The 27,855-nt window shown below is 50.0% G+C and overlaps 1 protein-coding gene across 1 annotated transcript; it reads right to left on the bottom strand.

Annotated features, from left to right (window-relative positions):
- Positions 1 to 1,077: 1,077 nt before the first annotated feature.
- On the bottom strand, positions 1,078 to 26,783 carry LOC134374576 (solute carrier family 22 member 20). The gene is made up of 10 exons (XM_063092383.1): positions 26,409 to 26,783; positions 26,233 to 26,336; positions 24,626 to 24,780; positions 24,048 to 24,216; positions 23,338 to 23,461; positions 22,407 to 22,522; positions 17,264 to 17,478; positions 15,642 to 15,750; positions 15,284 to 15,487; positions 1,078 to 1,171 (listed from the first exon to the last, which is right to left on the bottom strand). The coding sequence occupies exons 1-10, from the start codon at positions 26,781 to 26,783 to the stop codon at positions 1,078 to 1,080; spliced, it is 1,665 nt and encodes a 554-aa protein (XP_062948453.1).
- Between the last annotated feature and the right edge of the window lie 1,072 nt (positions 26,784 to 27,855).

The following is a 27,855-nucleotide window of genomic DNA, read 5'->3' as shown; positions in this document are numbered from 1 at the left end:
GGGAGGTCACTGAGGACTGCCTGGAGGAGGTGACCCCCAAGGTGACTCATAAAGTACGACCAGGCATAGCAGCCCTCTGCCTTTTGAATTTTCTGATTTGCAGAAGGTCGTGGGTTGAGAAGAACTCAAACAAGATAGCTCCTGTTATCACTGACAGATGTTCCCTGACATGTTCAACAAGAGAGGTTAAATCCATGGTAGGGACTGAGGATTCAGCACATCCACTCCAGGGCCTTGGGACAACTCTTCAGGGGAGTCACATTCAAGCTCTTTTCTCAGGTCTAAGCTGCTGGAAGACTGACCTTGGTGAAATGACCAGTTGCAGTGGTTCCTGCCCAAACTGAATTCCTAATTCTTTCCTATATTGTGCTTTTCCTTGGGCTGTAGGGGACTGAGCATTGATCTCATTTGATTCTCTGGCAATTCTGGGAGGAAGAGATTAGACAAGAACATTTGGCCAAGGCCACCCCATGGGCCAAGATTTGAATTGCCTATAAATCTAATTTGAATTCTGGTGAAGATTAAGGCCAGGAGGCAGGCACATGTCCAACATCCGGGCTGGAAATGCCTCTAAGGTCAGAGCGATGTTGTGCCATGCCACAGATCCTCTCCCCGCAAGGCTTCTGGGGAACCAAACTGTGTCCCATTTCCGAGAAGTGGTATTGCTAGGAGTGCAAACATTGGGCAAAGTTCTCGACCCACTGGATTCACCACCTGCTCCTCAGCTGTTCGTGGAGCATGCGTCGTGCTCAAGAGTATTCACTCTTTCCAATGAGTGGGGCAGAATGAGTTTTGGAAGTTCTTCAGGGACAAACAAAGCTGTTCCAGGGACAATCCTGTGGCAGAGATGTCACCCAAATCCTGCAAAAACACAGGTGAAACAAGAATAAACAGAGACATTTTAAGGGTGATTCAGGGATGGGAAAGGAAAACAGTATTTTTTATTGCAATGGAAAACAGTCTCTCCTTTGGTCTCTGAGACTTTCTTTCTCTCTACACATTTGGAATGCAGATTGGCTGTGGCTGATGGGGTTTCCTCCTGGGCACTGGCTCTCTGGCAGAGCAGGCTCTGACAGCTCAGATGGTTTCTTTAAGAGGAGAAGCTCCCAGCTTCCGAAGAGAAATTTCTTCATTTTTCTCTGCGTCCTTCTCAGAAGGGCCTTCTCTGACTCTATTGACATGAAAAGGCAGAAGGGCAATGGTGAGGGGCCGGTGGCATACGTGTCTTCAAGGGAGTGTTTGTGCTATACGTGAGATGTGCATCTCTGCTCTCCTGGAGCCAGAGGATGGCGAAACCGCAGCTGCCCTTCTCTGGGTCTCTCGGGGCTCCTCAGCAGCCACCCTCCCAGTGTCCCCTCCACTGTGTCTCTACTCCCTCCTGCTCCATCCCTGAGTTCTCACAGCTGGCAGGGGCTGGCCTGGCTGGTAATAGACTTGCAAGGACTGCAGGGTCAAGGAGTCCGCAGGGAGTTTTACATGGGAAGACGGAGAGGCCAGACACGCACCCACGTTTGCCCAGCTGGAGAATGGAGATCAGGGGCACCAGCACAGACCCCCCAGTGCTGGGCACTGCTTTCCTCACCCCAGGAGGCAGGAAGGGACAAAGGCTCTGGGCTGCTCTTCAAGGAGTCAGGGGAGGGGTGAGGACAGAGAAGTGGCCTGGACTTTGGGGTTCCCTTAATCCCAAACAGCCTGAAGGCTACCCCGCAGGTGTAGGGACCCAAATGCCCCAAGGGATCACACCCCATCACATAAGCCCTTCTCGGCCGCACCCCATCATGGCGCTGGTTGCCCTTCTCTTCTGTATTCTCCTTCCTGCTGGCGCGAATTACACACCAATCAGCTCCCCCCAAACCCCATGCGGTATGCTAAGTAGGGATTGTATTTTAAGCCAATCAGCTTTCCCCTTAAAGCCCTATATATATATGTGTGTGCTGCCTAATAAACGGGCTCTCTCTGGTGGATCGTCAACTGGTGTCGACTCTTCCTTTCATGTGGTGCCGAAACCCGGAACAGAGTTTCTCTCGAGCGGCGGCACTTTTCAGATCTCAGCGACAGCACCTCCCAAGTCGCCCCTCAGGGCTCCCTCGAGCTGTAACACTTTTCAGATCACAGCGGCAGCACCTCTCGAGTCTCCCCTCGGGAACTCTGTCCTGCCAGGACCGGCCTCCCTTCCACCGCTCACCACTGACGGTCCACCCTCGTCCATTGTTTTCGGCGCTGGCTCCTTCCACTCACCACTGGCTCATCATTAGGTAAGCCCCCTTTTCTAGAGGGCACCGGCCCTTTTCAGGCTACCACAGGGAGTCTAGATCGTCCTGTAGCCCCTAACACCCATACCCACCCCACCACAGTCTTCACGACCACCATAAATTCCCAAACTATAACAGGTTCCAAAGCCCCGGTAAATTTTACTTTCATTTTTGGAGGTTAAAAGCCCCATTCTGTTCTCTCCTTCCCTCTATCACCCTCTTGTCCACCACTCTCTTCTAATCTCTGTCCGATTTCCGTCTCTCTCCACTTCCCGTCCGGGACCTGACCAGAAAATCCTGGTGCTAGGTTCCTTCAGGCACCGGGCTTTTGCCCTAGAGAAGTGGAGGTCTGAGTGACGACCCACACCTCCGTTCTCTCCTCCTGGTTCGTACCTGAACCTGCCGGGACTGACGTGACCTACTGGGGATGCCCTCTAGGATCCCGCCTTTCCCAACCGGCTGAAGGATCTGTCTTAACACTAATCTCTGTCTGATTTCTGTCTAAATTCCCATTAAGAGACCAGAATGGGCGCTTCCTTCTCCTCCCTAGGGAACTCTCCACTTCAATGCCTTCTGAAAAACCTCACCAACCTCCGGCTACGAGACCTCTTTAACTACTGCCAGTGCCTAAAAAAACAGAAGGAGATCCCCTACATCGAGGCTTTTCGCCTCTTGGCTTGGAACCCCACCCTCTGCTCCTCCTGTGCTCCCTCTCAAGTCCTTTTAGCCTGTAAACCCTCTTCACAGTCACCCCTTGATCCTTCCACCTTCGACCCTGCTGATGAACCCCCACCCTACCGACCTCCTCCTCCCCCCGTCACCTTCTGCACCTCCTGCGCCATCCACTCCCCCGTCTTTACCCTCACCTACTCCTGACCCACTAAGCCCCCCTTTCACCCTTCCCGAGGACCTCCCCCCGCCCCTTTAACAATCGCCCCACTACGTGAGGTAGCTGGGGCTGAAGGAGTAGTTAGGGTCCATGTTCCCTTTTCCCTAGCTGACCTTACAGAATTAGAAAAAAGACTAGGCTCTTTCTCTACCGACCCTACCACCTACATTAAAGAATTCCAATGGATCCTGCAGGCCCACAGCCTCACACATCATGACATCTTCATGCTCCTAGCCAATACCCTCCTCCCTGAGGAATGCCACAGGGTCTGGGATACAGCCCAAACCCATGCCACTGACACCCATCGTACCAATCCGAATCACCTGCCAGGCCCCCAAGCAGTCCCAGAACAGGAACCTAATTGGGATTATAACACAGCCCAGGGAATCCAGGCTCGAGACCGTTTTGCCTCTTGCTTAATAATTGGCCTCAAAAAATCGGCTCGCAAGGTCGTCAATTTCCAAAAAATTCAAGAAATTGTCCAAAAAAAGGAGGAAACTCCCTCCGAGTTCCTTAATAGATTAACTCAGGCCTTTCAACAATACACTAACTTAGACCCCAACTCAGAAGATGGCCGGCATGTCCTTAATGACTTATTTTCTGGCCCAATCCTACCCCGACATTAAAACTAAACTTAAAAAAGCAGGGTCCTGCAACCCCTCAGACCGAAATCCTGTCAGTGGCCTTCAAAGTCTTTCATAATCGAGAGGAGGAAAAGGAACGTCGAAAACAAAAGGCCAACCACGCCAACTTCCAGATGTTGGCCCAGCTTATCAAACCCCCTGGGCACCCTCCCACAGCCTCCACCTCTAAGCCTCCACCTGGAGCCTGCTTTAAATGTGGAAAGGAAGGGCATTGGGCAAAGGCTTGCCCCACCCCCAGGCCACCCACCACTCCTTGTCCAAAATGCAAAAAGAAGGGACATTGGGGATCTGATTGCCCCCTCGCCCAAAGGGGTGAGGGACCAACTGCCCCACAGTCCCCTGAACCGTGGACTCCACCTATGGTGGGCCTCGCTGAGGAGGGCCGACGGAGCCTTGGGCCCTTCCCGACCATCTCTATAACAAAGCAGGAGCCCAGGGTACCCATGGTTGTGGACGGCCACCCAATATCTTTCCTCCTGGACACTGGAGCCACCTTTTCGGTCTTAAGGGAATATAAAGGCCCCACCACCTCCAGCAGCTCTCCTATAGTCGGGGTAGGAGGTAAACAAATCTTTCCCCAAAAAACCCCTCTTTTAACCTGCTGCCTTCAAGGCACTCAATCCGTTTTCTCCCATTCCTTTCTAGTCATGCCACAATGCCAAGGGGACGGGACATTCTATCACGGCTTCAAGTCTCCATTACCTTGCCCCTGTCCTCTTCCTCTTCCCCCGTTTCCTTCCTCCTAGCGCTAGTTCAAGCCCAAGATCCTACTAATTCCACCCCTCCAAAAAGGTCCTTACCCATCCTGACGCACCCTGTTAACCCCACAGTTTGGGACACTGCCAGCCCCGCTCTGGCCCAGTGTTCCCCCGTACACATAAAACTAAAAGACCCCTCCAAATATATTTGCCAGGCTCAGTATCCATTAACCACAGCAGCCCTCATCGGGTTAAGCCCCATCATTCAGGACCTATTAAAAAAGGGGTATCTCCGTCCCACTCGCTCCCCTTTCAATACTCCCATACTCGCTGTAAAAAAACCTAATGGCGCCTTTCGTCTCATCCAAGATCTCCGTCTTGTTAATGCCGCTGTCATTCCCATTCATCCCCTTGTATCAAATCCATGCACTCTTCTTTCCAAGGTCCCAGTGACCTCTTCTCATTTCTCGGTTTTGGACTTAAAGGATGCCTTCTTTTCCATACCCCTGGAAACCGGCACTCAGGACATTTTTGCCTTCACATGGACCAACCCCCACTCCCGCCACTCCGAACAACTCACTTGGACGGTCCTGCCACAGGGATTTTGGGATAGCCCTCATATTTTCGGGCAGACCCTAGCACAGGACCTCAAATCTTTTCACTTAAACCATCCAGAGTCCACCTTATTACAATATCTCCTTCTATGCAGTCCTTCATGGGAACAATCCCAAGCTGACACTGCCCACTTGCTTAACTTCCTAGCGGGTAGGGGATATCGAGTATCCCCCGCCAAGGCCCAAATCTCCTTACCATCTGTAACCTACCCTGGTTTTCTCCTTTCCCCGGGAAAGAAGGAAATCACCCTGGACAGGAAACAGCTTCTTACTGACCTGCCCATCCCCAAAACCAAAACAGAAATCCTATCTTTCCTGGGTCTAGCCGGATATTTCAGAGCATGGATCCCCAATTTCTCTTTGCTTGCCCGACCTCTCTATACTATGAGAAAGGGGCCTCCTGAAGAACCTTTACTCTCCTCACCTCAGCACCCTTTTCTCAAGCTTCGGCAGGCCCTTCTAACGGCCCCTGCACTTCATCTCCCTGATCTAACTAAACCCTTTTTCCTCTATGTTCATGAAAATGTGGGACAAGCTCTAGGCATCCTAGGACAGAATTATGGCCCCTCCTTTGCCCCTGTAGCATACCTATCAAAACAGTTGGACCCCACTGTACGAGGCTGGGCACCCTGTCTAAGAGCCCTAGCAGCGGGGCAGTTGCTGCATAAGGAGGCATCCAAATTAACATTTGGGGCACCTCTTACCATTCTCTCACCACATCACCTCAAAGACCTCCTTACCTATAAGGCTCTCCACGCCCTCCCACCTTCCAGAATTCTAACCCTCCTATCCTCGTTTCTGGAAAATCCTGCCCTATCCTTCAATACCTGCCCACCCCTAAACCCGGCTACTCTACTGCCTATACCAGATTCCCCCAACACCCTTTTGCACAGCTGCGTAGAAAGCCTTCAGAATTTCATACCTTACCACTCTTCCATCACTGAGGGGCCCCTGTCTCATGCTGATCTCGCATGGTTCACGGATGGGTCCTCATTCAAGGAAGGAAACACTCATTATGCAGTTTATGCCATAGTCACCCTTGATTCGGTTATAGAAGCCCAACCTTTACCCAAGGGTACTACCAACCAGCAGGCTGAACTTATCGCTGCCACATGAGCCTGCGTTCTAGCTGAAGGAAAAACTCTTAACTTATACACTGACTCCAAATATGTCTTTCATATACTTCTTTCTCATGCCGCCATATGGAAAGAACGCGGTCTGCTTAACACCAAGGGTAACACAATCACCAACTCAGCTTTAATCTCCGCATTAATTGAGGCATCCCATTTACCTTGTAAATTAGGAGTCATTCATTGCAGAGCCCACCAGAGGGACGATTCCCCAATCACTCGGGGGAATTGTAAGGCTGACCTCGCCGCACGCACTGCGGCAATGCACCCACAGACACAAAACCAACTTCCCATTCTTCCATACGGCTCCCAAGGTTCACAGACACCCTCTCAGCCCCAACCGCCTAATGATGATAAGTCCTCTCTCTTTCGCTTGCTCCATGACCTGTTTCACTCTAGCCCCCAAGCTTTATCCCAGTTTTTACAGGCCTTCTTCTCAATCACCCCATCTGACAAAGCCCTCTTACGAAAAATCTCCTCCTCACGCACAATCTGCCAGCGTACCAATCCTAACACCCCTCTCAAACCTGGGCCATACCCCTCCCACCAGGCCAGAGGTCTCACACCCGCGGCCAACTGGCAAGTCGATTTTATGCACATGCCTTCCGTCCGGCACCTCAAATACCTCTTGGTGTTTGTTGATACCTTTTCAGGATGGGTGGAGGCATTCCCAACATCCAATAAAAAGGCCTCCACCGTAGCCCAGACTCTCCTTTCCCAAATCATCCCACGATTTGAGATGCCCACTTCCATTCAATCTGACAATGGACCTGAATTTACCGCCCAGATAGTACAAAAACTCTCCCAGTCACTCTCTCTCCCCTGGCACCTACATTGCCCTTACCGACCTCAGGCATCTGGAAAGGTAGAAAGAACCAACAGAACCTTAAAAGACATACTAACTAAATTATCTCTGGAATTACACCTTGATTGGGTCCGTCTTCTACCTCTCGCTCTACTCAAGGCCAGAGCTCTCCCAAAGAGGCCCTCCAATCTTTCCCCTTTTGAAGTCATGTATGGTAGGCCCCTCCTACCCCTGGGGATCACAGCAACTGAAGGACCCATACCACCCACCATGGCCTTACCCTTGCTCTCCCACCTTCGCACCGAATTATGGAAGCACCAGGACTGGCTACTTCCAGATCCATCACTTTCCAAAAATAACCTTTCACTCAGCCCAGGCCAATTAGTATTCTACACTTCCCCAGAACCCAAAACACCCCTAACCCCTAAGTGGGAAGGCCCATGTCCTGTCATCCTTTGCACTCCGACCGCTGCTAATCTTGCCCTGCCAGGTAATCATGTTACTCCATGGATTCATATTTCTAGGCTGAAGCCTTACACTCAGGATCTGCCACCGGCCACCGAGAACTCCAGTAACAAACTGCAGAAGAACTTAACACACCATTCTTTTAAGTGTATCCCTCATCCTACCGACCCTTTCAAACTCCGCCTATCCCGGACCTCAGCCCTACCCCTAATTCCTGAGACATGAACCTTCTCCTTGGCCTTCCAATATCTCATGTCTCCATGGACATCTCACATCAGGAAGAACAACTTTCCTCTGCCCTAGAACAATCCTCTTCCTTTTCTGCTAGTTCCCCAGGGTCACCCATTTACACCTGGCAACAAATCATTTCTGAAACATTCATCTCTCTCAACCACACCGTCGCCCCACCAGGCTCTTTCTTCTGGTGCAGTGGAACCCTCTCTACCTCCATCCTGCCTAATCTTACTGTCCCATGCCTTCTTGTCACCATCGTCCCTCAACTCACTCTGTACTCCAATTCAGAACTGTTCTATCTTCTTCACCCACCCTCAAGACAAAAAAGGGCCGCCTTCCCCCCATCATGGTTGGTATTTCCTTAACAACATCAGCGGTCGGAGCCGGCCTGTCGGGAGGAGCCTTAGGGCACAGTTTATGGGCGGTCAAAGACATCAATGCTAAACTTGAAGGGGCTCTAACTTCCACTGCCGAATCTCTTTCCTCTCTACAGAGACAAATCACCTCTTTAGCTCAGGTCACCCTCCAAAACCGCAGAGCACTAGACCTCCTCACTGCAGAAAAAGGAGGTACTTGCATCTTCCTTAGGGAAGAATGCTGTTATTATATCAATGACTCTGGTCTAGTAGAAACAAACATCATCAAACTCACTGACTTAGCTTCCAGCCTACGAACCACATCCAGTTCTAACCCCTTTTCCTCCTTTATCTTAAGCCCTGTCCTAACTTGGATTTGGCCCATTTTGGGACCTCTAATCATTATCCTCATAACCTGCCTTTTCTTGCCCTGCATCATTAGGTTTCTTCAAACCCAAGTGGGAAAAATCTCTAATCAGGCCTTTAACCAGCTTTTGCTTAGAAACTACCAGCTTCTAGGTACCGATGAACCCCCCCGCCTCATCTCGTGAGCGCCTCAGCCGATGCTGAAGAGACACCACCTTACAGAGGGAACGCATCCTACATGCCCTCGCCACCGACGCCTGGCTGCTCCCTCCAGTCTCCAACTACAAACAATGGAACCGGTGCATATTCGACTTGTGGCTTCAAGGAACGTTTATGGACTTCTCCCCTTTTGAAATTACTTGTTTCTCCACCCTCCTTTGGGGTTTCATAATGGGTATTTATGTACCTTCCTCCCTTTGCCCCCCCCCCACAACGCCCCAGTTCAGCAGGAAGTAGTTGGATGACTTCAACGTCCCCTTTCCTAAAACAAGAAAAGGGAGGAATGTAGGGACCCAAACGCCCCAAGGGATCACACCCTGATCACTTAAGCCCTTCTCGGCTGCACCCCATCATGGCGCTGGTTGCCCTTCTCTTCCGCATTCTCCTTCCCGCCGGCGCAAATCGCCCGCCAATCAGCTCCCCCCAAGCCCCATGCGGTATGCTAAGTAGGGATTGTATTTTAAGCCAATCAGCTTTCCCCTTAAAGCCCTATATATGTGTGTGCTGCCTAATAAACGAGCTCTCTCCGCTGGATCGTCAACTGGTGTCGACTCTTCCTTTCAGCAGGGCTTTCTATCCTTTGACCAGCTATCCAATGTCACCTTATTCTTGCTTTTTTTTTTTTAAATCAATTTATTTTAATTGACACCTAGTTTTTTGTTTTTTTTTAAAGATGACCTATAAGGGAATCTTAACCCCTTGACTTGGTGTTGTCAGCACCACGCTCTCCCAAGTGAGCTAAGCGGCCATCCCTATATGGGATCCGAACCCATGGCCTTGGTGTTATCAGCACCACACTCTCCCGAGGGAGCCATGGGCTGGCCTTTAATTGACACCTTGAAATTGTACAACCTTTTTCTTTTTAATCCTCTTGTCTTTGAAATGGTTTGTCTTTGGGCTGGCCGGTTGCTTCGTTGGTTAGAGCCTGGTGTTACAACACCAAGGTAAAGTGTTGAAATCCCCATATTGGCCGGCCAGCCACCAGAAAACACACACACACAAGATAAATAAGATGGTTTGTGCTCTAGTTCCTTCCATTTATTTTACCCTCCTACTGTGCACACTGAAAATTGTTTTCCCATTGAATTGCCTTCGTTGTTATCTTCTTGTCTTAATCACCTAGATGTCTTGGCCATTTCTCCTGTCTACGTTTGGCTGATTCAATTTTTAGAACTTTTTCAGTCTTCACACTATTTTATCGAGGTCTCTATCCTTACCTTTTAACTCTTCTACTTCTAACATTTTGTTTCATTTGGTTTAATTTTAATTTAGTTTTTTTGTTTTAATTTTTTTGTGTGTGATTATTTCTTAACACTTTAGACTCCTTTGTTCTCGTTCTACTGTCCTATATCTCTCTTTTTCTGCCCCTTAAAGGCTTCTGTCTTTCTGATTTCTGTCCCTTGGGCTCACTCAGTTTATTGATTTTATCTGTTGTTTGCCAGTGGGAAGGATTTCATGGAAGGCAACCAGCTGGAGCCTTAGAATCTTCTCCAGGCCAGGCTGCCTCTTCCTGGGTTTTTCTACTGTCTTGGCAGGCTTTGGGGACACTGCCTTCTCAGGCTTTGGGGACACTGCCATTTCAGGCTTTGGGAACACTGCCATCTCAGGCTTTGGGAACACTGCCATCTCAGGCTTTGGGAACACTGCCTTCTCAGGCTTTGGGGACACTACCATCTCAGGCTTTGGGGACACTACCATCTCAGGCTTTGGGAACACTGCCATCTCAGGCTTTGTGGACACTACCATCTCAGGCTTTGGGGACACTGCCATCTCAGGCTTTGGGGACACTGCCATCTCAGGCTTTGGGGACACTGCCTTCTTCCCACCTCCTTCTCTAGCTTGCAGGCCTGAAGAGGGCTGCCCTGTGGCTGAGAAACTGCCTAATTGAATTCTAATAATATTTAAAAATTATGTGTCTTTTTTCCCTGATGGCCAAAGAAAGCCTGCTTGGTATAGATGATTTGGAGATAATTTTAAAAATGCAAAGCAACCAGGAAAAAATATCATCCATACTTTGAGCCAAGCACCATTACCATCTTGACATATTTCTTTCTCTCTTTCATGATGTAATTAAGAAAATGTCATAAATCATTTGAATATACTGCTTAACAGTATGTATAAACATTCCCCTTTCTTTTTTTTTTTTTTTTTAAAGATGACTGGCAAGGAGATCTTAACCCCTGACTTGGTGTTGTCAGCACCACGCTCTCCCAAGTGAGCTAACCGGCCATCCCTATATAGGGATCCAAACCTGTGGCCTTGGTGTTGTCAGCACCACACTCTCCCGAGTGCGCCATGGGGCCGGCCCTAACATTCCCCTTTCTAACACAACTTTTAACTATTGCACGAGTATCATAATTTGTTTAAACTGTTGGATGTTTTGACAGTTTACATTTTTCCTGATACATTAAACACAGTCATGATTATCTTTGTATGTAAACTTTGTCCACATTTCAGCTTATTTTCTTAGGACTAACTCATAGAAATATCATTGCTACTTGGAAGAACATGAAAAATTTTACAGCTCATGACCGTTAATGCCAAAGAAGTTTCCAGAAAGATTGCAGGGCTTTCCTCCCCCGCTCCCCCACATGCCCCTGCATTGACCATTACTATATTTTCAAATCTTTCCTTACTGAATATTTAGAAATGATAGCTCTCTGTTTTCATTTGCATTTCTTTGATTCTCACTGAGGTGGATACTTTTATTTTTTCTACTTCCTTTTTACAGTTCCTCCTTTGTGAATAATCTATTCTCACACAAAAGGATTTTTTTAGCACGGTTCATCGGCTGTTCCTTTGCAGTGTGGCTCTAACAAACCGCAACAAAACCCTGACTGGGTCACCCAGGCCCACCTCAGGACCACATCAGGCATTGAGACCATTCTAAAGAAACAGCACTTGGTCTCATGATTCGTGATGGATCTGGCAATTTACATAGAAATAAATTATTTGCAGGTGGTTTTTGCTGGCCCATGAAATCAATCTGGGGGAAACCCAGCCTCACCTCAGGAACCAGTGCTAGGAGGTAATTAGAGCTAACCCCTCCCAGCTCACCGCCATCTGGGGGATTTTCTTCTCGTCTTAATCCTTGACCTGGCAGTCCTGCGATCGGCACCCGGACATCTGATCAGATTAGAAATTGAGAACAGTGAGATGGACCGAGGAGCTTTTGAATTCGCATTGTCTGCGCATCTGAAGCTGCACGGGAGGGGCTCGTGAGAGAGGGGCTCTCTCCTCCCTTTCCCCAGCATCATCATCTTCTACCAAACTCCAGCTAGTTGGGTTGTTTCCGTCTCACGTGTGCTTGGACAAGAACCGTCCAGAGGAACCCTGGTCAGGTTAATGAAGAAGCCTACGTACGAACCAGAACACCCAAGAGGTCACACGAGGACATAATACATGTGTATCTGATTGTTACTTCTTGGAGTTCCAAAAATCGTAACTGCAAGGAGTCCTTAGGCTGTTGGAACATAGAATCATAGTTTTAGAATAAGCGTTCTCCATGGGGGTGATATTGTCCCCAAAAGGGCAAAACCTGTTTCTTGGAGGGCAAAAAGTTTCAGATACTACAATGGTTTGTGGCCTTCCCAAAGGCCACCACACACGAACAGATACACAGTATATCTTCAGTATTAAAATTCTATTGAGGTGGGGGTGGGAGGGGTGTGATTAGGAAAAGAAAACAAAAGTCTGAAAAGGCTTTTAGAGGGGTGGTGATGTAAAGAGGTTGAGAAACACTGTCCTAAAGCAACTGCCTTAAATGCCTAGATCTTAGGCTGAGACCCCACTGAACCTGAGATTTAATAATGCTAAGGAGACAGAAAGATCTTTCAAAAATGTTGTCAGACCACGTCAATCCCTTCCTCCAAGCCCTGCAGTGCTTTTTCCATTGAGTTAAAATAAAAGCTTAAATTCTCAGCGTGGTCTCTAAGGCTGCCCCTGCCCAACCCTCAGCCCCATCTTGCAAGTTCACGTCTGACTGCCACATGGCTCCTCCCAGTTCTCAGGGACCTCAAGGGACACGCTCCTTCCCTTCTCAGCCTGGCTAACTCCTCTGCCCCCTCATTTAACTCTAGGCTAAGTCTAGAAGCTTCCGCAACCGCCCACATATTCTCTCTCTCTTTTGTTTCTTTTTAAAAGATGACTAGTAAGGGGATCTTAACCCTTGACTTGGTGTTGTCAGCACCATGCTCTCCCAAGTGAGCCACCGGCCATCCCTATATGGGATCCGAACCTGTGGCCTTGGTGTCCTCAGCACCACACTCTCCCGAGTGAGCCACAGGCCGGCCTCCCACATATTCTCTCTTAATTCTACATTTATTTGTATACAGTTCTTCTCTAGGTGTCTCCCTTACTCTATAAGCTCCAAGAGGGCCCAGATCACCTCTATTCTATTTACTCTACAGCACACACTTAGTGCTGTGTCTGGCACATAGTAGGAACTCAATGAATAATAACTGAATAAATGAATTAGATTTCTAAAAGCCTAAATCAAACACCAGGTAAAATCCTTGGCCTCCAGGACTCTCCAAGCCTTCCCAGCCAATGGTCACTAATGGCCCTCAGGGCATGGCTCCATCTGGACCTGCTCCTGCTGGTGTCTACACAAGACACTGGCCTGTTTGTTTGTGCTGCTTGCTAGATAAGCACCATGCCTGGGTTTTTTTTTTTCTTTAATAAACTGCAAATTTAAATTTCTTGTGCAAAAGTTTACATAAGCTGCGAATAGGCTTTGGGCATGGCTAGTCTACCTTTACGTCTGTTCCAAGCATTCTAATCCCAAGGGGAAATCTGTGAAAAGGATCTAGAGGGGCAGGAAGCTGGGGGACAGGGGAGGTCAGGGGATTGTACTTCATCTGTTTATGGGGATGACAGCCTGTGTCATCAAAACTACATGAAAAGCTTTTCTTCTTCCCTTCTCTTCCTGAATAATTCAATCCTAGAGCTAGTACATGGTGCAGAGCAGATGTCCACGTGGAGGGGGCAGCAGGGTGTCCACACAGTGAGTGGCCTGGTAAGGGGAGTCAGAGCTCGAGCAGGTGAGGGGGTGTCCAGCTGTGGAGGTGTGGCCAAGCACAGTGTCAGCGCTGGGGCAGGGTGGGGAGGGTGGCCCCATATGGGGGTGGCCTGGCCTGGGGTGTCAGGGCCCTAGTGGGATGAAGAGAATGTCCGTGCAGGGGATGGCCTGATGTGGAGGGGAGTCAAAGCCTGATAACCGTGCAGAGGGAAGCCACTGAAAACCACCAAGGCCGGAACCAACTTGGTGGCTCTGTCAGTAATAGCTGGGAGGGCATTTCTCCAACTGTTTTTCCGTGTACTCGGGTCCCTCAGGCAATATCTCAGAGAATGTGCAAACCAGGCTCTGCATTGGGTTATCGACAACTATTTACTCAGCACCTGGGACACCTAGACCTATACCTGGGGGATGAGGAGGAGTCAAACAGGTATAAGCAAAGGGAAGAGCATTCTAGACAGAGGGAATAGCCTAGGTGGTCGCCAGGCTGACTGTGGTGAGGTGTGTGGGGGCCAGATCACGAGGGCCTTGAAAGATTTCAAATTTTATCCTCCATGCAAAAGGAAGCCATTGAAGGGTTGTCAGGAGGGGAGGGCAGTGACATGACCCTATTTGTGTCATGAGCCTGCCACACTAGCTGCTGGGCAGACAATAGAGTGGAATGGGACAGGGGAAGAGATGAGGCTCTTGTGGTTGTCCAGGATGATGGTGGTTTGCAGCAGGGCAATGGCCACAGGGTTTTAGAGAGATGGACAGACTCAAAACATATTTTGGAGGCAGAACTGACAGAACTCGCCAAAGGATATATCCTTGACCCATGCGCAGCCCAGCCCTCTGGCCATGGTTCAGGTTAGAGACGGGATGTCTAGGGGCGATTATTTAAGGGTGGCGAACACAGACCACCCACACAGGCCTCTGGGTACAGATGAGTCCAACTTTGGTCTCAAGCTGGACTCTTAGAGAAGGCTGCACACTTAGGGCCTTCCTGTCCCCAGTCCCCAAAACTGAGGGTCTTCACTGAGCCCACTGCTGCTGAGAAGTGCTGTGAGAAGCAGCCAGACCAAATCCCCTTGGGTGTTTATTTCAGAAACATTGTCCAGGACATTGCTGTCACCTTCCTCAGTGACCTCTCTAAGGAGACCCACCAGAGAAATTTTTCCTAGTGATGATTGCTAAAAAAAAAGCCTCACTTTCCCTGAGGAACTGTTGTTCCTTCACCTCTGGTCAAGGAGAACTAAGTCATTCACGGGTCTCCCTTTCTGCTGCCTGGAAGCTCAGAGCCAAATTCGTAGCCCTGTGTGACAACCCCGTAGGCCTGTCATTGCTTCAAACTGCAGGCCCCTCTCCGCTCCCCACTTCCCTGCCAGGCCTGCTTCCATCCCTCGTTTTCATGTTTCCTGGTCTATGGTTTATTCTTCCTCTTCCACGTTCGTTATCGGGTCTGCTCCTGCTGGGAGCTGAGCCAGTGTAGATAGATCTTTCCAGGGCAGCCCTGGCGGGCCCAGCCATGGCAGAAGGTCCTGTTCGCCCCCAGTGGATCCCAGTTAACCCTCAGCCTGTGGCCGCCGCAGCCCACCGTGCCAGGACCCCTCACCTCCTCTCCATCGCCGCGATTGTCTCCACCAGGGGTGCATCGCGGGTCTCGGCCAGGAAGCAGACGGCCAGCCCGGCCAGAATGGAGGTGGCCCCGAAGCCCACAGGTGGCAGGACGGTGCTGAACTCCCCGAGCGTGGTGACCAGGGGCGCCGCCAGGCCCCCGAGGCGGGCGCTGACCGAGGCCAAGCCCATCCCCATCTGCCTGTGGGAGGGGTGTGGACCGGTCCGCGAGGTGGCCTGGACCCCCCAGGAGTCAGGAGTGCGGGGCCCCAGGTGTCAGTGGGCAGAGCAGAAAGGATGGAAGGGGAAGCCCAGCCGGTCTCCACCTGGAGCGCCCCCCACCCCCTGGTGCCCACCTGATCTCTGTGGGGTACAGCTCCCCGGTGAACAGGTACACGCAGATGAAGGAGCTGGCCAGGCAGCCCTTGCCCAACGCCGCCTGGGCCGTGCGCAGGGTCTGCATGTCTAGACAGGGCGGGGGGAGGCAGCGCTGTGGGGGGCTGGGGGGGGACGGGAGGCAGAGCCGGGGTGGGGCTGGGGGGCTGGGGGCGCACAATCCGAAGAAGAGAACCGGGATTTCCACCACCTCATGTTCCTGCTGGGATCCAAGAGTCCCCAAACTGCCCTTCTCTGACTTCTGCCTTCTTCCTCCCTCATCTGCATCTGTCACCAAGTCCTGCTGGGGAGGCCATTCAAGGTCCGGAGTCAGGCATGGTTCAGATCTCAGCTCTGACCCAGCTGGGGGACCTTGGCCACTGTTACTTACCTTCTCTGAGCCTCCCTGTCCTCATCTGTAAAATGAGGAAAATTCCAGCACCTGCTTCACGGGATTGTCATAAGTTGGACACGATGTCATGAGTGTACAGTGCTTAGTGCTCATGAAGTGCATGCTGTTACCATCATTATCATATGCTTGTCCTGCTGTTGTTGATAAACAGCAGAACCACAATGCAAATGTCCCTCTGGGGGCAGTGGTCAAGGAAATTATGGCACCTCCTCAGATTGGTGGCCCTGGCTGCACACTGCAATCAGGTGGGGAGATTTTATAAAACACCCATACCTGTGCCCTAGTCCATATGGGGATGGGCTCAAGTTTGGGTATTTTTTTAAAGGTTCCCAAGAGATTCTAATGTGCAGCCAGAGTTCAGAAACACCAATCTAGATGAAATATTATATAGTAATAAAAAATCAGGGCCATGAAACATTTGTACTACCACAGAAAATATAAATTAGATATATGTGCACATGTGCATATATACATAGGTGTATATAATTCTGTTTACATTATTGTATATGCACACATATAAAATATGATCTTGATTATGTCAAATACAAAATCTATTAACAGGAAAAAGGTTGGAAGAAAATATGTCAAAATACCAGTAATAACATCTATCCATTTTACTGGGAGGAACTGAAGCACAGAGAAGTTAGACAACCTGCCCGGCCATGGTGGCAAAGCCAGAGTCATACCTGGGCACATGGTTTAGCACATGCTCTAGGTCACTGATATCGAACCCTGGCTTCTTGTTAGAATCACTGGGCAGTTTTTAAAATCCTGAGGGTTTGCAAACCATTGTTCCAGGGCCAGCCCGGCTGAGGTTCGAATCCTAACTGTGGACTTTCTGCCTGCCCAACTCCATGTGGCCCCACACACTGCTGGCCCCACACCAGTTAGCACTTCGGCTGTCCAGCTGTTCTGTGTACATTTGTCTAATCTTCCTGACAGGACCGCAAATGTTCTGAGGACAAAGACTCATGTCCTGTGTAGCTCTTCCACCCCACACTGACACTAGGCCCTAAATGCTTAATAAAAACTCTGCCAACTGAGTCACTTTCTTTCCAGATCCAGAAAAAGACCCCTCTCCTTGTTCCATTGTGGAATGTTGCCCAGCAGACCCCGGAGGCTCCTGCTTCTCTTGGGAACCCTGTATCTGTGCGTCTTGGTGGGCGGTAAGGACAGAAGCAGATGACTCACCTTCAGGGACAAACATATTGGCAATCACCATGAGCCCGGCCAGGATGAGGAAGGAGGCCACGGTGGCCCGGCGGCCCACATAAATCATGGTAGTAGTGGCCACCAGCATGGCCGGGATGTCAATGATACCAAACAGAGCCTGCACCAGGTATATGCTGAGTCCAAACTTCTGCAGGTCCATGGCCAGGCCGTAGTAAGCCAGGGAGTTGGAGAACCTGGGAGAGGCAGCAGAATGGTCCATTTCACCCCATGGTTCACTGTTCTGGATGACACAGGACTCCTCAGGGAGTTAAATACCTTGACTTTCCACAACACCCCCTCCTAGCCTCCTAAGTCTCTGACTTTGGCCTTGGAGCTCAGACTCCTTGCTCCACATCCCTTTCCAACCACCCTCTCCTCTGGGTCCAGTCCTTGGCATGTGTTTGGTTTTCCTTACCAGCACCACTTCGGTGCTGAAATTAAGGCAATGCTAAAAAATAGAAATAGAGGAAAAAGGAGGTATATTAAAGGACACAGGAGCTAGTGTAGAAGAGTTTCCAATGGGGAAAGCTGGAACAATTTGGGAAATAAAGTACATAGTGTTATTGAATTATAATCCAAAGTATAAGCTATATATAAACGAGTCTGTACAAATAAATGACTTAATAAATAAATCTTTCTTATGGAAGAAATTCAAACAATATATATAGATACTCTACTCCCTCAGGAAGTAGAGTTTAATTCCCCTCCCCTTGAGTATGGACTGGACTTACCTTCAAATAATAGAATCTGGACACAGAATATTATTAACTTTATGTATAGTATCCGTAAAGCAAATGTACTTCACAGGGCCTGGTTTTCCAAAGCCTTGCAGTTTCAAATATTGACCTTACAAAAAACAGGAAAATTTCCCCAGGCTATTTAGTCTCTGTTGTAAGATAAAGAGTTATAACACAACAAGGTTGCTGGCTCAAAGACAGACAGGTTACTGATTGATATGTAAAGTTACTGGGAAGCTGCTGGAGGAAGAAGGAATGTTTGCTAGATCAAGCTTTTGTTGGTGGATCACTTAATTGCCTAATAGAATGTCATCTGACTTGTTTTTACTGAATGTTACCAGCTTCTGTTGTTAAACTTGTTAGAACTATGTCTCTTCCTGTACCTTGCTGGTCTGGAGAATAAATGCAGGAAGAGAACCCCAATTCGTGGTTAATTTCCCCAGTGGAAGGAATGCCTTGCTCTTGAGGGTTTGGGGAGATTAACCCCTTTCTGGGGCTTCTCACTGCTCAGAAGAGATGGGCTTTGAGTAATCTTTGGTGGCTTCATCCCCCAGGGGAAAAGGGGTGACAAATCCGTGGGAGGCAAAGCAACAACTTTACAGTGGAGAAACCTGGTAGACACTACCTTAATCATGTGATCAAATTTAACATCACCAGTAATAAGACATATTGCTATCATGCATGCCCTGATAGCATGTGATGAGAAGGGAAGTCCATGGTGCTCCTCTCCCAAATCCATCACCCCAGTCTAATCATGAGAAAAACATTAGACAAATTCAAATCAAGGGACATTCTACAAAATACCCAACCAATACTCTTCAAAACTGTCAAGGTCATGCCAAATAAGAAAAGACTAAAATAAAGTTTTATGAAAAAAGGTAATCTAGAAGAAGATTTTGCAAAAAACAATATCCAAAAATAAAATAAAATAAAACAAAACTGTGTTCAGAAAACTGCACATTCCTATAAAGCAATAATAAATAAATAAATAAATAAATAAATAACCTGGTAGAAAATTGGCAGGAGTCTTGGATGAACATTTCACAAAAGAGAATTTCTAAAATGCCATTAAGTATATGAACATATTTTTGCCATGTAAGGTAACATATTCACAGGTTCAGGGGTTAGGATAGGGATCAATACTACTTATTGATTTGTAGTTATAGATGTATATATATATGTAGATATATTTTCTGAATATAGTTTTTTTCTTGGAGGTTGGTTTCTGTAAATAGCTTATTCTACTGTTAGCTTGCCTTTTTATAAAATAAAATTTTTATTTTGGAAGAAATTTCTATTCATAGAAAAGTTACAAAGATAGATTAGGACATCACAAACATGATATTGAATAAGAGAGAGACTTGATGTGGGGGAGATTCTCCACTGAGATGGAGGGGGCCACTTGGCCAGGAACGCAGAGGCCTCTAGAAGCTGAGAGTGGCCCTTGGCTAACATCCAGCGAGGAAATGTGGACGTCAATCCTACAGCTGCAAGGAGTTGCATCCAACAGCAATCTGAATGAACTTGATGTGAATTCTTCCCCAGAGCCTCCAGAAAGGAAAGCAGCCTGATCAGTACCTTAGTCTCAGCCTTGTAAGAGCCTGAGCAGAGAACCCAGCCATAATATGCCTGCACTTCGCACCTGCAGAATTTTAAGCTCATAAATTGTTTTACGCTAAATTACAGTAATTTGTTATGTAGCAATATAAGACTAAAATACACAAAAAATAAAGTAACCATTGAGAGGGCTGAGGGACACTCAGTCAAAAACTACTCGGTTTACTCATATACTTTGCTTGATAATATGTTTGCTCAACTAGAGGGAAATGTAAGGGGCAGCCTTGTGAAGAAGTATGCTCCCTGAAGTTGAGTTTTCCCAAAGAGACTGGCCCACAACTATCCAGGAATGCCATCGAGGCATTGGCATTGGCAGGAGAACGGACCAGACCTTCTCTAAGATTCCATTCCATTTTACATTTCTATGGCTCATAATATTCTAAAATGTATTCACTCATTCATTCACTGGTTCATTCACTCATCAAAAACTTATTGCAAAGCTACCACATGCCATGAGCTGTGTTCATGTAATGCTGTAAAGGTATTTGCAGATATGATTAAATTATAAAAAGCAAGTAGCAGAATATATAGAGTATTAACCCATTTTTGTAAGAACATATGTGTGTGTGTTTTCTATGTACAGAGGTCTGGAAGGATGCAAACACATGCTTGACAGAGTTTGCTGTTGGGAGATGGGAGAAGAGTAGGGTGGGAGGAACATTCACTTTTTTTTTTCAAAAGATGACCGGTAAGGGGATCTTAATCCTTGACCTGGTGTTGTCAGCACCACGCTCTCCCAAGTGAGCCACGAGCCACCGGCCCTTGAACATTCACTTTTATCTAACACCTGATTACAGGAAACACTTCTCTCACATTTTTCATGCGTCAGCTACCACTTTCCCTGCTTTACATACATTAACTCTTCCAGTCTTCACAACAATCCTCCCTATGTGGTAGGTACTATTAGGACACCCATGTTATAAATGGGAAAATAGAGGCACAGAGAGGTTGAGTAACTTGCCAAGGATCACACAGCCAGTAAGTGGCAGAACTGAGATTCAAACCCAAGCAATAGGGTTCCAGAGTCCTACTCCTTAACTAATACTCTACACTGCCTATACATTTCTAGATTGTTCGAAAAAAATTTTTTATTGCTAGGATACATTGTGTTTGTAATTTAGAAAAAAGCTAGTAAAGGAAAAAAATGTGCAAGTTAATGGAAGATATTCACAATAGGGTGTGGTGGAAGTTTGTGAAAAGTTTACTAGCTCCTAATACTTCCTCTTCCTCCCCCCAGCCCTTTATGAACTCCAAGAATTTCTGCCCCCACCTACCCCGCCCCGGACACACACGTGAGGAAGGGGTAAGTGGGGCCACGCTCACCCCCTCCTGCTCCCCAAAGCGAGGACAGTGGCATTGGTCCCTGGTGTGTGTCTGGTTCGGCTCCCAGCCTGCAGTGAGGTGAAAGACTTGGAAACGCAGGATTTTCCAGGCATGGTTGGTAAGTGCCGTGAACCAAACCGGTGGTGCCTGGGGAAGCCGCAAGTGGTCGGTCGGGTCAGGTCGGTTGGGAGAAGCCTGCTGGGGACCGGCTCCCGCAGACGAGTCGCCCCACCTGCCGGCAGAGTCCCGGATTGCTGCCGTGTCGCTTTCTTGTGGGCCTTTGCTTATTCTTTCCAGAAGGATCCAAGAGAGACCTTTCAGCCTGGAATTTTGAACTCATGATCTGTTTCACCCTCACGGGAAGCACAAGGTGACTGGCAGTCGGGCTCCCTTCAGATGGCAGTGACACCGCCCTCCCCTGTACTTAGGACTTTCCTGCTGTGCAGAACCAGAACTGCCCCGCAGGCAACACTGTCCAGGCAGAAGCCTTCCCAGCCTCCAGAGTGTGGGACAACCCCACATTCCCAGTGCACAGGGGACACAGCCCCAAATCCAAAACAGACAATAAAGACACTACCCAAGAGCTTCCCAGGGACCACGTGCGGTGTGAGCGCTTTACCTGTCTTAACTTTTAATTCTCATGAGGACCTTACAGGTCAGTACAGAAGTGGGAAACTGAGGCAATGGGAGGCTCTGTGACTTTCTCAGGTCACGTGGGTACTCTGGCCTCAGAGGCCAGCTGGTAACTTCTAAGGAAGGGTGCCCACATCTACTCCAAGGAACAGATTTAAGACAGTGGTTTTTCACTGGCCCCTTCTCTTAGGATTTGCTGCCTCCCAGTCGGTGCTGATGCATGTGGGTTGCCTTTGTGTTTTTATCCATTTCACATCTTCACACCCGTGTACCTGTTAGGAATTCCGTCCTGCCCACCTGGCAAACTCCATTAACCACCTTTTAGAACCCACCTAAATGCCACCTCCTTCATGAAGCCCTCAGCAGCCCCAACCAGGAGAACTGCTGTTAGGACACTTGTCATACAGCATGGAAATCATTGTTTCCCTGTCTGTCCCCTTCTGGACCCAAAAGTATTTTTCCAGAGTGGGACACTTCCCAGAATCCCCTAGAGAGTCTCAAGGACATATCAAGATGTGACAAGGTGCATTCTAGAAAAGCTGCTTGGGTGATTCCAATAGCCTTGCCCTACCCCCATCCAGTTGAGACCCACTGCCCAGATGTAGAGTCCCTAGGTCAACACAAATGTCTCATTTATCAGGATGTCTCAGAACTCAGCAGAGGGCCAATGCTAGAGAAAGAGTGTGTGGTGAGATGGAACTTCCAAGGCTCACCTGCTCATTGCATGAAAATTTTTTCAGAAATTTGTCATTGGGGACAGAGGGCATATCCCTGCCACAGGTCAAAGTCTTGGCTATGAACCCATCACCTACCAGACCACCATGAGACAGCAGGTGACCTTGCGGATGGCCGGGGTTCGGAAGAGGTCCAAGATTGAGTTGGAGGTGCGGACACTTGCAAACTCGCTGTGGATGTAGGAGCTCACCACCTGGGTGAGGAAAGTCCGATTAGAGAAGTGAGGGGTGTGGGACCCTATGTTCCTGCTAGGGATCCCTTTATCCGTGGGGAGGAGAGCTGGGGTTGAGGTCTCTGGCAAGGTGGCTGGTTTTAGTCTCCTTCCATCCCAGGACTTTGAGATGAAGCAGAGGCTCCAACATGAGCCCCAACACTCCAGAAGGACCCTCACCCCCTTGCTGGTATGGACTTTGAGATAGAGCAGGGGTTCCCAGTGGGTCTGCCACTCCCACTGTGTGCTCTTAGGCAAATTACCTGACCCTTCCAGACTTCGGTATCCTCATCGGCAAAAAGGAAGCATTAAATGAGATTACGTATGCAAAGCTCTTAGCATAGGGCCTGACACGGGGCTCAATAAATGCTTCTTCTTGGTAATAAATGGTGACTACCTTATAACAAATGGTACTTTTGTATTGATTGTCCAACCATTTTGTTTTATGCTTGTTATTTTTTCTTCTTTTTTGCATTCTTGTTGACTCAGGCACCTGGATTAGATAGCTATTATAATATTTTTATTTTACTGAAATTTCGACTGGATGTCGACGTGAATGCCAATGTGAATGTCCATGTCATTATACAGATGGATAGACTGACGGACAAAGCAGTTGAGTTATTTATCCCAGATCACACAACCATTCAATGCTTAAACATCTCCCCACCAGAGCTCTGCCTGCCCTGTCACTCCGTACACCTGGATAGCAGGTGGGTCCTGGGAAGTGGCTAAATCCTGGTATTAGTGGAGGCTGCCAGCAAGGCTGTCCCTGCCCTTCCTTTCCCCCAGCCACTTACCTCTTTGGTCAGCCTTTCCCCTTCCTCCTTTCTCCCATTGATTGCAGCCACCTTTCGCAAGTTCCGCACCGCTAAATGGGACTTGCCGTGAAGGAGGAGCCATCGGGATGACTCTGGCAGCCACCTGGGACGAAGACAAGGAAGAAGGACCCAAGACCAGGTGGAGCTCATTCCATTCTCCAAACCCAAGAACACCTTCCTCTGCCTTTCAGACCCTAAAAAGGGTGCAGTGTCCTCCTGTCTGCAGCATCAGGAAGACTGGGCATCATGCCAGCTTCCCTTTTTCTGCAGCACAACATACAGAGAATCACTGAAGGGTACTTAGAGACTACACAGGTCTTAGGGCTTTGACAGACCTGGTTTGAATCTGGTTCTGACCTCAGCTGTGTGGCCTTGAATAAATCAAGGACCCTCTCGGGGCTGTGCCTCAGTTTGCCTCTTATGAAATGCCATGGGGTTGTTGTGAGGTGGAGAGGAGTTGAAGGGAAAGGCATTTGGAATGTTCTGGAGCCCCACACTAACTAATGTAAGGGATTTTACCAAACTGCCCGATAGCCATTCATGAGTACTTGGGAGCCTGGGGTCCCCATGAGCACCTGCTATCCTTTGCATCCCCGCCCAGTCCAGCAAGTCCCAGTCACTGCACACCCCAGGTGAGGGCTCGGCCACATGGGTGCATCCTCCCCCACCCTGCTCTGCTCAGGACATACCAAGAATAGAGGAAAAAGATCAGGAAGGGAGCAGAGACGGCTAACTGCAGCCACCGCCAGGGGCGGATCAGGTATGCCACTCCGGCCAGGATGAGCTGGCCCAAGGTGAAGGCGTACCCCAGCAAGACACCTGCCACGGTCCGGCCCTGGGTGGGCATCCACTCCACAACTACAGAGGAAGCGACAACCCACTCAGTGGGACTCATCTACCCACGTGGTTGTGAAATCTACCCTGCCCCCTTCATCATGACTCTGTGGCAACTTAAACTCATTCTAGAGACCCACGGAGACTCAGGCAAAGATATCTCTACCCTCAGTGAGGGTCCCACCGCTCACTGCCAGCGGGGCCATGATCTGGGGCCCATGTCTCCCAAGTCCTGAACCCTGGTGGGAGGTTTTGAGTGGAGGTCACTGGATGAGAATCCCAAGAAAACAAATTAAGAAAGATGTCCAATGAACAGGGTTAGATCCCTGCACCCACCAGCCACCAAACCGAAAAGAAAGATGTCCAGTGATGGGGCTGCCGCCCCTCTTCCTCCAGCCCCAGCCTTTCCAGGCTCCTCCCTCACTGGACTCACCCAGCGAGAGGGAGTTGAGGATGATGCCGGAGAAGGTCATGCCCATCAGGAACCGGAAGACACAGTAGACACTGAAGGAGCCGAAATATGCCGTGGCGGCCCCCGAAACGGCCAGCTGCAGGTATGACCAGACCAGGGGGGCCTTGCGGCCCAGCCTGAGGCAGTGAACGGGCACAAGCATTAGGGCTCCAGAGGCAGCAGCAGCAGCAGCGTCCCCCGAGGGAGCAGAGCAGCAGCCTGCACCCGACCCCGCTGCCCTAGTGAGGGGTTATCAAGACTGTCCAGGGGAAGCGGGGTGCCCAGGGAAAGCCACTCCTCCAGAACAGAAATGCACAACTGCTGGGACCCGGGCACTGGTGAGGTCAGGGGAGGAGGGACATGGTGTGAAAGCAAATTTGAGATGAACAGATTTATTCCAGGGTCTGAGAAAGGCAGGAATTCTGCAAAGACCTGGAGGTGGGTGTGGCAGGTGGGAGGGGGTCGCCTGAGCGTCACTCTGGCTGGAGGGAGGCCTCAAGCCAGCACTCACAGGGGCATGATCCCTTGGCCAGTCCTAGGCTGTGAGAACAGGACCCAGGGTCGAGTCTTCATGTGAACTGGTCCCGTTGGAGAAGCTGGGGTGGGGTGGGGCTGCCATGCTACAGAGGGCTCCGAGGCCAGGAGGCAGGGTTCCCATTTGCAAATGAGTCCAGGGCCAGAGCACAAGGCCCTGTCTTGGCCAGGGGGGCAACAGGCCAAGAAGGGGATGGGTACATTTCTTCTCCACACACCCCATGACATACTCATTCATTCATTCATTCATTCACACTTACACAAACATTCATTGATCACCTCTAACTGACAGGCCTGAGCTGAGGGCTGGTGACATACAAGACACTCCAAGCTCACATGTAGAAAGACCAGAACATGTCATGACAGGGTGATGAGAGGCCTGGGGCTGCAGCACAGGGAGCAATCTACACTCCAGGGTGTGAGGTCTGGAGTCTGGGAGCCTCCCCGCCTCCCAAACTGAACAGAGAGGAGGCGCCTAATGGAGGAAAGAGGGGAGAGAAGAGAGACAGGGAGGAAGGGGTGGGGCGAGGGACAGAGGCGGCGGCGCAGGAGCCGACCGCATGAGAACCTGGGCCAGGCTTTCTCGCTGTCCATCAATAGCAGTCAGCACAGCTAGTTCTGACTCATTCAAATGGCTGGATGCAGTGTGGACATTAGAGAGGGCAGAAAAGTTCTTCCTGCAGAAGTGTGGAGAGGCCTCCAAAGTGAAGAAAAAGCCGCGTGCAGAACCATGTCTGGCCGTGCCAGCATTTGCATAAAAATGGACAGAATACATACCCGCATTCACTCAACAACGCATAGAGTCATAAAATGTCTGTGGTAAGAGGCAGAAACCAGGATGGCCTCTGGAAACTACTTCAGGGAGGGTCAGGAGTGGGGTGGGGGATGCTTCCCTGCATGTTCTTTTGTGCCTTTTGGAATTTAAACCATGTGAGTGGATTATGTGTATTAGCTATTTAAAAATACACGAATAAACCTTGAGAAAAATGAATGCAGAGGCCTGGAGCTTTCCAGCCTGTGCTGGGTGGCTGGGACCCTCATCCCCAAAGACTCACCTGTCCGCCAGGCTGCCAAACACGGCGGCCCCCACCAGCACCCCGGCCATGTAGATGGACTGAGCCAGATCGCGGAAGGTGCGGGCCTCACATACCAGATCCCACTGCAGGGGAGAGAGGGACGCTCCAGCCCCGGCCTTGGCAGCAGCCCCCCACACCTCCCGGCCCCCTCTGACCTCCATCACGATGGTGGATGGGAAAACGCTGCGGTCATAGACCCAGCCATCCTTGCAGCCCTCTGTGGCCACCCCATGGACAGAGGTGTTGGGGCTCAGGAGGGCCCATTGAGGCTCTGTGAAGCGCCGACATGGCTCGGGGGCCCCAAGCTGGTCCAGGGGTATGGTGGCCCTCAGCCAGGCCCCTGAGTCATTGGTGGTGGCCTCAGTGCGGTTGGCGGAGCCCTGGCAGTGGTGGTGGGGCACGGCAGCTGTGAAGTTCTGCAGGAAGTTGTGGCAGGCCAGCAGGCTGCAGGGCAGCAGCAGCAGGGCTGTGTAGACCAGCTGGAAGCGGCCCACACCGCCCAGGGCATCCAGCAAGTCTGTGAAGGCCATGGCCACGGGCCTGACCCACTGCCCAGCCTGTCGAGGCCTTATGTAAAGGGGCTGAGGAAGGGCCTTGGGAGGTGGAGGAATAGGCCAGGGGTTAGAACCACAGACAACCCAAGTCCGGCAGCTCAGAGGGCTCTGGTTACACCTCACGGGAGGCCTTGGGTGTCCCCTCCCCCAGGCCCTTTCTCCAAGTCCCTCCACCTCTCATCTCCTGAGTTAGAAGAGCCAGGGGTCCTGGAGGGCCGTCTCACAGCCCCCTGCCCTCACTCGAGGACCCCAGCAGTGCAGCAGCGCAGTTGCCTTTCCTTTCCTCCCGAGGCCATCATGAGGCATCTTCAGGAGCCCTGGTTCTGGCCTCAGCACATGAGACGCAGTCCCTTTCACTGGGCTCCAAATCACAGCTGGAGCATTAAATGCTCAGAGGTCAGAATTACGGGGTGCCGGTGATAACGAGGTACCAGCGATCATGGCTGTTTGCCCCTCCCCTACTCCATGGGCAGTCAGGGATTTGGCTTCACCAGTGACACTTGGAAAAAGTCCTTTAAAAATGCTCAAATAGGGCAGCCGAGAGGAAGCCCCGCATCCCTACCCCTACCCCAGTGGCCCTCGGCCTCAGAGTCCAGGTGTTTGAGAGGTTAGAGCCCAAGATCACCTAGACCCACGGTGTTCCACCCAGTCATTGTCATCGAATAAAATCCAACAGAGAACAACTAGGGGGTTGGGCAAGAGGGTGGGGCCCAGCGCACGGCCCACCCTTCCCCCCACCCCAGCACACACAAACCAGCCTAGGCTCCTCCCCTACTGAGGAGGACACTAAGGCCCAGCAGGACCTGGCCAAAGGGTGACAAGGGCAAAATGCAGGCTCAGGACAGCGGAGACCATGTCCAGGCAGCGAGCAGGGGCCTCCACCTCAGTCTCCACCCTGGACTGGGGGCCGCCACCCCCTTGTTCCTCAGCTTGTCCTACAGATGTTGTCAGTTTGTGGCTCCATCCCCCCACTAGCCCCACCTCAACCACTCTCATCTCTGATAAGAGAAGCTGGGATCCCAGAGGGGGCTGGAGCGGCTTATGTAAG

The sequence above is a fragment of the Cynocephalus volans genome, chromosome 4 (genome assembly GCF_027409185.1).
Source record: "Cynocephalus volans isolate mCynVol1 chromosome 4, mCynVol1.pri, whole genome shotgun sequence".
NCBI classification, from domain to species: domain Eukaryota; kingdom Metazoa; phylum Chordata; class Mammalia; order Dermoptera; family Cynocephalidae; genus Cynocephalus; species Cynocephalus volans.
Note: the sequence above shows the minus strand (reverse complement) of the source record. Positions and strands in the feature narration are given on the sequence as shown.